Source organism: Notechis scutatus, chromosome 3 (genome assembly GCF_049901735.1).
Source record: "Notechis scutatus isolate UNSWTSFEM ecotype Mainland chromosome 3, rNotScu1.2, whole genome shotgun sequence".
Classification (NCBI taxonomy): Eukaryota; Metazoa; Chordata; class Lepidosauria; order Squamata; family Elapidae; genus Notechis; species Notechis scutatus.
In genome coordinates, this window is record NC_142011.1 from 50,482,855 (window position 1) to 50,491,817 (window position 8,963).

An 8,963-nucleotide genomic window follows, 5' to 3' on the forward strand; every position below is an offset into this window, starting at 1 on the left:
CACTTACTTGGTTTGTCTGTGGACAGCTCGTAAGATACAAAGAAACAATGTACAAAGAAACAGAAAAGTGTAATGTAGCAAAATGCACAATTTCAGGTAAAGCTGGCTGTGCACAGCCTCTGTAGCAAATTCATCCCACGTTGTATAAATTACAAGTATTTAGGTAACAAAACAAAATAAAGTAAAATGAGAGTTCAAAAAATTAATCAAAATGAAACTAAAGATTCTGAACAATAGCCAATTTCGACGCTCTTGCTAGCTGGGACGATTACAGTACTATAAGCTTTGCTGAAAGGCAGTAGGCTAGCCGACTCGTTAAGTCCAAGGGTCCTTCCGAGGCAGGAAGAGATCGCATTGCGCATGCTCTTTCTTTTCCAGCTTTCGTCCCGAGAGTGCCGCCACGGTAAGGCCTGGCTCGTATTAGTCTATCCCCCGCGCATCGTCCGCATCCTACGTTTGCACTGACCGGGACACCTCCTTGGCGCCCTTAGGCACTCTGTCGTTTATTTTCGTTGAACTCGATTTGGCCGGGGAGAAGCGAGGCTCGAGAAAAGAAAAGTGGAATTGGGATGCCGTTTGGAAGGCGGGCAGTTTAGTAATGCGGGCCGTGCCTTCTGAAGAGAGAACGTGGGGACGTTTCTGGCGCTCTAGGATGTAGCAATACACTTCGTCCTGTGCATCGCAACTTGGTTTTTTTGGGGGGGGTGGGGGGGGAACATACTGTTCGATAGTGTAAGCCTATCTGCAGTTTGTGTGGCCCTGTTTGCATGGAGTGTCCCCCCCAAAAAGGTTAAAGTTATGCATAAAGATGAAGATTTCACTAGAGGCCAACTAGAAAGAGAACTGATCCCTATGCAAGTGTATGCTAGAATTAATAAGAGATGCATATTATCATGCCTGGTGTTTTGTAGCAGATTGAACTGCCAAGCATTTCATTGGAACTTTCATCCACGTCTCATCCTCTAGTTATTGCTATTTTTGAGAAAGAAATATGTCTCAGTGTTGGTGATTTGAGATTCAATTTTTTTTCTGCTTCCTGTTAAAACATGGGACATGATAACTGAGGTGTCTTCCTGAGACCACACCAGTCACAGCAGATAACATTGGCCAGTAGAAAAATAATCTTGAGTTAACATAGGTGGTCTTTCTCTGATGTTTCTTTAACTTTGTAGTGGTTGGGATACACAAGTATGTACTTTTACCTTTCAGGTTTTTGGCCCAGGAATAAGCTAATGTAGTAACTTGTGCAGTGTTTCTTGATAACTAGTGCTTCTTTGAACTGGAGAAGAGACTGCAGGTGACAACAAAATCTATATTTCCCACAGATGTTGATGCCTAAAAAAAATCGTATTGCAATCTATGAACTCCTTTTTAAGGAGGGTGTGATGGTAGCCAAGAAGGATGTCCACATGCCTAAGCATCCAGAACTAGCGGACAAAAATGTGCCCAACCTCCATGTCATGAAAGCAATGCAGGTAAATGCAAGTTAAACTGATCATTGAATTGCCTTGATGCAATTGGTTTTAGTTTACACTAACACTTTTCAATATAATTCTCCATACCTTTCTGTCCTTGCAAACCCCTCTTGTTTCCACCATGGCCATATACTCTCTTTTGCTCTTTAAACTGTTTCTGAGTATCTCACAAGTTTCATAACCTCCGCCCTCCCCAATTTTATTGGCCTTTCCATTGCTATCAATTATAATCACTCTGTCTTATATTTGTTTTGCTGTTTTTATTCTCTTTATGACCAAACCAATGCAATATATTAGTTTCGTAGTGGTAGTTCACTTTTGTATTGATCACATTCACGTTCATTCAGCACTCACTCATTCTTCATTTTATCTTTCTGTTTTACCACACATGCATCTTAACTCAATTTATTTTTATGTTTTTTTCTGACATTCCTAGTTCTTCCTCTATATAGTGAGCACAGTTATACTCTTACATGTAGTCATTTTCGCTTTTTTTGTACAAACATTCCTTGCTGCAGACTACATACTGCCAACCATTTTTCTGCCAATACTAGTCTCTTGAAATTTCTCCTATTTTTCTGCTTAAAAACGTTCTAAGTATATAGATTTCTCTTCCTCTACATATTGCCATTTATGTATAATTTGAACTTGTTCCATTTTCCCAGTCAGACACATCTATTTTGTTATTCAATATTTTTAGGCCTTCTTGTATTGTATAGTCTACCTTGGCTGGGTTCTCCACCAGCACAGCATTGTTTGTATACAAAGGTATGCATAAGTTCATGTCCTCAACCATCCTCTAGTAAATGCCTGTGGATACCTATCATTGCTACAGGCATTTAGACTACCTCTTTCATTTTAAGAAAGAAAAGTTAATAATAGGGCATGGCTGTTATATTTAAGTAGTGCTGTGGAAATAATTCCAGGTACAGTACTATCTTAATCTTCCATGGCAAGCTGATCCTGAGAAAACTTGAAGTGGGATTTTAAAAATGCAAATATACTCTTTTCCGTTAGCTCTGGTTGGGATTAAGAGCAGTTATTAGGTTTGAAAAAGTTGCACTTTGTGAAGTAGCAGTATTTTTCTAATTCTTAATATAGAGAAAAGAACAGTATTATCTGTTTATAATATGACAGGATGTATAGAAGCATGGTTGAACAGGTCAGGATAGAAAACTAGTTGGCTTTAATTATGTCTTTAAAACATTGTTCTTTTCTACAACAAGTAATTAATGTGTCTTCCTAGTCCCTGAAATCTCGTGGCTATGTGAAGGAACAGTTTGCCTGGAGGCATTTTTATTGGTATTTGACCAATGAAGGCATCCAGTACCTGCGGGATTATCTCCACCTACCACCTGAAATTGTGCCTGCCACTTTGCGCCGCAGCCGTCCTGAAACGGGCAGACCCAGGCCCAAAGGTGAGTTTTGCTTTGGAAATATAGAATTTCACTTTGATAGTTTTGATTTATTAGTGAAATTTTGATTGCTTCTCTGGATCTGATATTTATTGCCAAGATAAATATTTTGGAAGGGTTCTTTAATTTTACTTAAATATTTATATTGCATGTGTTAAGAGTTTAAAGCAAATAATAAATCATTAATTTAAAATATTCTCTAATGCATTGTTTAAGTTGTAAAATAATTGACAAAAAATTAAATGATCCTTGAGATCTATTTCTAAAACAAAAACACACACACATAGTTTACGTAGTGACCATTTTGCAAGAACTAATTGCAGTTGCTACATGAGAACTGTAGCACCAAACATTTTGGTACTCATCATAGTCGTCTTTAGAAAGAAAGCATGTGCTTATTACACTAGTATAATGCTCTCTTTTCTAGATTGCTTCTGGTTTTGATTATGTTCACATAAATTGACAACCATATTTTTTTGAAATTAGTTCATTAGGGAAATACAATAAAATTCACTTTCTCACAGGATTGTCCATGATAATTAATTCTAGCAACATACATGAGCAGTATTTTTTAAAATGTAAAATATTTTTATATCAGTGATACTTAGTATTCAATTAAATTTTCAGTGCAGGTAGTTAAGTGTTTATCTTATTTAAGTTGCGCACTGCTTCAGTTTCAAAAGACTTAGAACTATTAATAATTTGTGAACAGAGCACAGTACCTATAATTTTTTCCAGGTTTTTGTATTATAGCTACTTGTTTTCAATAATCTCACTTTCAGCTGAATTATAGCTCTAAAATGGGTTAGGTTGCCACTTGCAATGAAAGTAGTTCTATCTCTTGTTATAAAGAAATAATTTAAATTGAAATGGGGATTTTGTTATTGGGTCTGTAACAGTAAGAATACATGATTACGAAATGGGCAGTAGTTTTCATTGACCTGTTAAAAGTTAGTAGTAGTTCTAAAAAGTGACAAATGTGAAATTCACCTTTCAATTAATATATATTCTGGTTCACCAGCTAGAAACTAGAGATGTGCTATACTTCAAATTTGAAGCCAAAAAATGTGTTGGAATGACATATATCCACTGCATCTGGTGGCACCTCTTGAAGGAAGCTGTATCTTCTGAGGTTTATGATTAGCCGCACTATCCCAGGAAGATACACTATTGAATTAAGAAGATACTGACAGTGTGCCACAAGCTGTTTCAGAATGTGAATGTGCTTTAATTGAATATTTTCCTAGGATTATATGGCTACTATGTTAACCAAGGAAAAGACACCCATTTTTTAAAGGAAGCATTGTTGGGTGGCATGCATACCTATCCCCATCCTGAAGCAGCTTTGGACTTTGTGTTTGTATAGGTAGTCCCCAACTTACAATCCCAATTGAGACCAACGTTTCTATTGCTAAGTAAGACTTTTGCTACGTGAAGTTTGCCTCTTTTTACAACCTTTTTTGCCACAATTGTTAAGTTGTTAAGTAAGTAATACAGTAGTTACGTGAATCTGACTTCCCCAGTGACTTTGCTTGTTCAGAAGGTCGCAAAAGGTGAGCACATGACCCTGGGACACTATAACCATCATAAATTTGAGTCACTCCAAAGTTTGATCATGTGTCCATGGGATTGCTGCAATGGTCGATAAGTGTGAGAAATGGGCATATCACCTTTTTTGTGTCGTAACTTTGAACGTTCACTAAATGAATTGTGGTAAGTCGAGGACTACCTGTACAGCACTTCCCTAATGAAGACAGAAATTTGGTCCTGATGGGACATGGTGACTAGTTCAGTTAATCCTGTTTGCAATGTTTAGATACCAGCATGAATGTATTAATTAGATTTGGGTGTATTTCTCATTTAATTCAGAGTGAGCTATAGGTACAGTTTGAATTTATTACTATGGGTGGCATGTTGGATAGTTTATACAATTAGATTAACAGGACTGGCCTTTAGAATGCTGGACACAGTGGATGGGCAGTACAGGAAAAAGAGCTGAAATGAATAGGTTTTGGGCAACTTAAAATAATAATAAGGTTGATGTGAGGAGAAAACAACAGCTAGAATCATTATATTTGCACTTGGTTCCAGTGAATCATAAACATATCTTTTCTATGGAAGTGGTAGATAAAAGATTTGCATCTAACTGGTTAATTTGGCTTTTACCACAGAATTGATATTATCAAACTTTTTAAAAATCTATCTTCAAAAGTAATGAATCTAGTGTCATTGTAAATACCAGCTGAATCGTAATTTTGCACCTTCAGACTAAATTGTGAGGTTTTTCATTTTTATTTTTTTAGGTTTAGAGGGTGAACGTCCTGCTCGTCTTACACGAGGAGAAGCTGATAGGGACACCTATCGAAGAAGCGCAGCTCCTCGTAAGTACTAACTTTATTGCTGAACTGAAGAGTTAACTAGCACTCTCGTGTTGTGTTGCCTTGGCCATGAACTTCTGCAAAAGGAAGAATTGTCCTTTCAGTTCTGTTGTGCTTTGGAAATACTCTGAGCTTAGAAGGACAGTGTTGTTGTGGAAAATAGTTTTCATCCAAGCTTTGTTCTTAGCAAGCAGGGAAAGGAATGCTTGCTAGGGTAAGAACATACACTGACTTCAGCAATAAAATTGTATAACTGACTATAAGTTGTATCTGGACTTCTAGTATCCTAATAAATTTTAGGCATATCTACGTGCAATAGAAATTTTCATATATAGCATTCTTATCTTAATATTTTTTTTTGCTATCAGCTGGTGCAGACAAAAAGGCAGAAGCTGGTGCTGGGTCAGCTACTGAATTTCAGTTTGTAAGTATGATGTATTTTACTACATTAAACATGCATGCTAAAAATATGCTGCAGTTTAAATATAAAAGTGAAAGAACAGCATGCCATGATGACTAGGTAATGCAAAATCCCATCAAGCGTTAATCATGAAAATGTAGTTGTGTTCACCTTTGTAGAAGAAACATCTCGTTGCATGAAAAATATTACTGTTTGGTTTAATAGAATTTAGATTTTCATCTGTAAAGATAGAAATGTAGATCCAAATATTAATTGCTAGTAAGTATAAAATACTGTTTGAGTTTATTTTTTGCTTGTTTCAGCAGTAACAATGTGGTACACCTAGGGAGCTTCATTCCTCATACAAATAATGGCAACTAAATAGAGAAAATATTTACTAATAAAGCATTGCTTTTTTTATTTTTGAGCTATGATTCTCTTTAATTGCCTTCTTTTCCCAAACATAATATGAGGGACTCAGAGGAGTTTAGTAAGTTTAATTTAACCGTTATTGACCAAATTGCACCATGATTGAAATACTTGAGATTCAAAAGAAATACTTTCCAATATTTGAGCTATGACTTATCATCTTTTGCTCCTGCCCTTTAGTTTTTCTACCTGGGGTAACTTCAGACTTTTTTTGTCCAAATGCCCAATAGCTTGAATGATGGCATCACTACCCTACTTTAATGTTCCTAGTTTACTTATTTTTAAATTCTGTCAACCCTCTTTTTCTTTAACTCATGGAGTAATTGTGAAACAAGCTTATAATGTTTTCTTTTTAATTTACAGAGAGGTGGATTTGGACGTGGGCGTGGTCAACCCCCTCAGTAGAAAACTGTTGGTGTTATTTGCATCTTGTGTATAATAAAAAGGTGAAAAAACCCCCCACTGTATTCTTGAATCATTTCATTAACATGCTGAAATGGTGATGCATTTTTAAGATACAAGGTTCTAATTTTTCCTTTCATATGTGGGAGTTACACTCCAAAGGTGGATTTACAGGGAATCTTTGCTGTTTTAAAGGTTTGTTCCAAATTTTCATAGGTTCAAATAAGGTCTCCAATTAGATAAAGACTTTATAGTAGCCATTATTTCCTGGTCTACTAGTAGCAGTCTCGTAGCATATAGCAGTCTCATGTCCTGATATTGTTTATTATCTATTTCTTTGCTAAAATAGATGATTTATACAAATCAACAAATTCTGACTAGTTTGTTCTGATTCTGAATTTGTGTTTCCTTGGCTCATGGCATTGGGGTTTGGGTTTATGTTATTACAGTATGTTGCAGCATCATTCACTTAGTGACCACAAGATGGCTCATGTGAAGGTTGGTCTCACCTAGCTTTATTCTCAGAACAACCCCAGGGTGAAGTGAGGTGGGCTTAGGAAAGTATGTGATTAGTCTATAAAGTCATCCAGTTAGGTCTATGGTTACTGTAAATGAAGGTTTAAACCTGGTCCCAGTCCTAAAACAGAATACACTTTTCCTGGTTCTAGCAATTAATCATTATATAACTCTGTCATAGCTCACTATTCATTTTACCAGTAGACCTTAAAAATTTCTGCCTAGTGTTCAATAATAATGATGATATTAATATTGGATTTTTTATATATGTTGTGCTTAATGGCCTCTTATGTCCAGATGAAGCATGTGGCTGGACTTAGTCTCTTGGAAGTGCTCTGGAGATTTAGGTGGTTTATAACAGGGGTCCCCAACCACAGGGCCCCAGACCGGGACCGGTCCGTGGATCATTTCTACCGGGCCGCCGGTTTGCTGGGCGCTGCCATCTTGTTTCAACGAGAAAGTGCTTCTGGGTGAGCTTTTCCGGTTGGAAAGCGGCGTTTGGGTCCTGAAGGAATCCTCACGCCTTACTTTCATCGAAGGTGGGGGCGGATTCGAACGAAGAGCCGGCCCGATGGCAGAGGAGATTAAGAAAGCACAAAAAAGGTACAAAGGAGGAGTTGAAGGTGGCGGGGAGAATTCCACCCCACATTATTGTGCTGCATATGGTGATTTGGCCTTAGCTTGTGGAATGTGTAGGTTGAAAACCAAAAATCTATTTACTAGCTATCAAGTGGTTTATTGTGAAGAACCAAATACCTCAATATACAAAATACTGCTGATACTAAAAAAGTCTTGAGATAGTAATTTCTTGCTCACCAGCAATCATTTCAAATGACAAATTTCACCAGTCAATTTTGAATTTAAAAATTATAGATCCATAATAGAGCTAATAATTTGCTGATATTTAAGGGACATTCTTGTATAATTTTAAATAAAGATACAGCCTACTAAATACATTATTGGAATTCAGGTGAAGATTATGATAAAGTTTTAGAAATATCCCATGTAGCTGTTCATTATTTTTTTTACAGAATAGTAATTGTGATGTCCTTTACTAATTAGTGCACTTATTCATATTATACATTTTAGTCAACACTAGAATAAGATAAATGCCATTTATTTTATTTGAAAAATGAAAATTAGGTTCCAGGCTTGATACAAAATGAACGATAAAAGTATATTAAATGGGTTTGTGTGTGTATTGAAGCAAATTTGAATTTGTCTTGCAGAGTTTTTCTGACCTTGGTGTTAATTGTTTCGCCTAATAATTTTTACTTTTCTATATACAGGTAGTCCTCCACTTACAACAGTTCATTTAGTGACCGTTCAAAATTACAACATTACTGAAAAAAGTTTTCACCCTTATGACCATATGGTCACATGATCAAAATTCAGGTGCTTGCAACTGACTCCTATTTATGATGGTCATGTGATCATCTTTTGCGACCTTGCAAGCAAAGTCAGTGGGGAAACCAGATTCACTTAACAGCTGTGTTACTAACTTAACTGCAGTGATTCACTTAACAACTGTGTCAAGAAAAGTACAGTGGGACAAAACTCACTTAAATGTTTCACTTAGCAACAAATTCTGGGTTCAATTGTGGTCGTAAGTTTAGAACTACCTGTATTACTGGGAAATAGTGATAGGAACCAACCAAGTTCTTTTGTGAAATATTTGTATTTTTTTTTCCAATTTCTTCAAAATCATTCAGTCAACAGCACTAAATTGGGGGTGGTTAACTAAAATAGTTATACATTCTATTTGGTTTCTATTGGTTGCTTTTTCTGACTTAAGGAATTCCTAGATATTCCAAACAATTAGCAAATCCAATCTGAGCTACAGTTTCATAATTTTATTAGTCAGTACATTAATTAATTATTCATGTGAGATAGGCTGAGCTGAGGGAGCCAGTTTGGTGTGGTTAAGGTATTAGGCTAAAAACTGGGA

At 36.3% G+C, this 8,963-nt stretch overlaps 1 protein-coding gene across 2 annotated transcripts; it reads left to right on the top strand.

The window, feature by feature from the left end:
- The first annotated feature begins 325 nt into the window (after nucleotides 1-325).
- Nucleotides 326-6,587, top strand: RPS10 (ribosomal protein S10). 2 transcript variants are annotated; one of them, XM_026680386.2, is made up of 6 exons: nucleotides 326-403; nucleotides 1,326-1,475; nucleotides 2,722-2,893; nucleotides 5,194-5,271; nucleotides 5,637-5,692; nucleotides 6,461-6,587. In XM_026680386.2, exons 2-6 carry the CDS (start codon nucleotides 1,326-1,328, stop codon nucleotides 6,500-6,502), a joined length of 498 nt encoding a protein of 165 aa, XP_026536171.1. In that variant the 5' UTR covers nucleotides 326-403; the 3' UTR covers nucleotides 6,503-6,587. The 2 variants fall into 2 exon arrangements, with proteins under 2 accessions (XP_026536171.1, XP_087815975.1); XM_087959849.1 differs by having other exon boundaries at nucleotides 391-674.
- Nucleotides 6,588-8,963: the final 2,376 nt, after the last annotated feature.

Coding starts and splice junctions, on each gene's coding strand:
- RPS10 (XM_026680386.2), top strand. CDS start 1,326: ATGTTGATGCCTAAAAAAAATCGTATTGCAATCTATGAACTCCTTTTT. Junction 1,476..2,721: donor ATGTCATGAAAGCAATGCAG/GTAAATGCAAGT, acceptor GTGTCTTCCTAG/TCCCTGAAATCTCGTGGCTA. Junction 5,272..5,636: donor TCGAAGAAGCGCAGCTCCTC/GTAAGTACTAAC, acceptor TTTTGCTATCAG/CTGGTGCAGACAAAAAGGCA.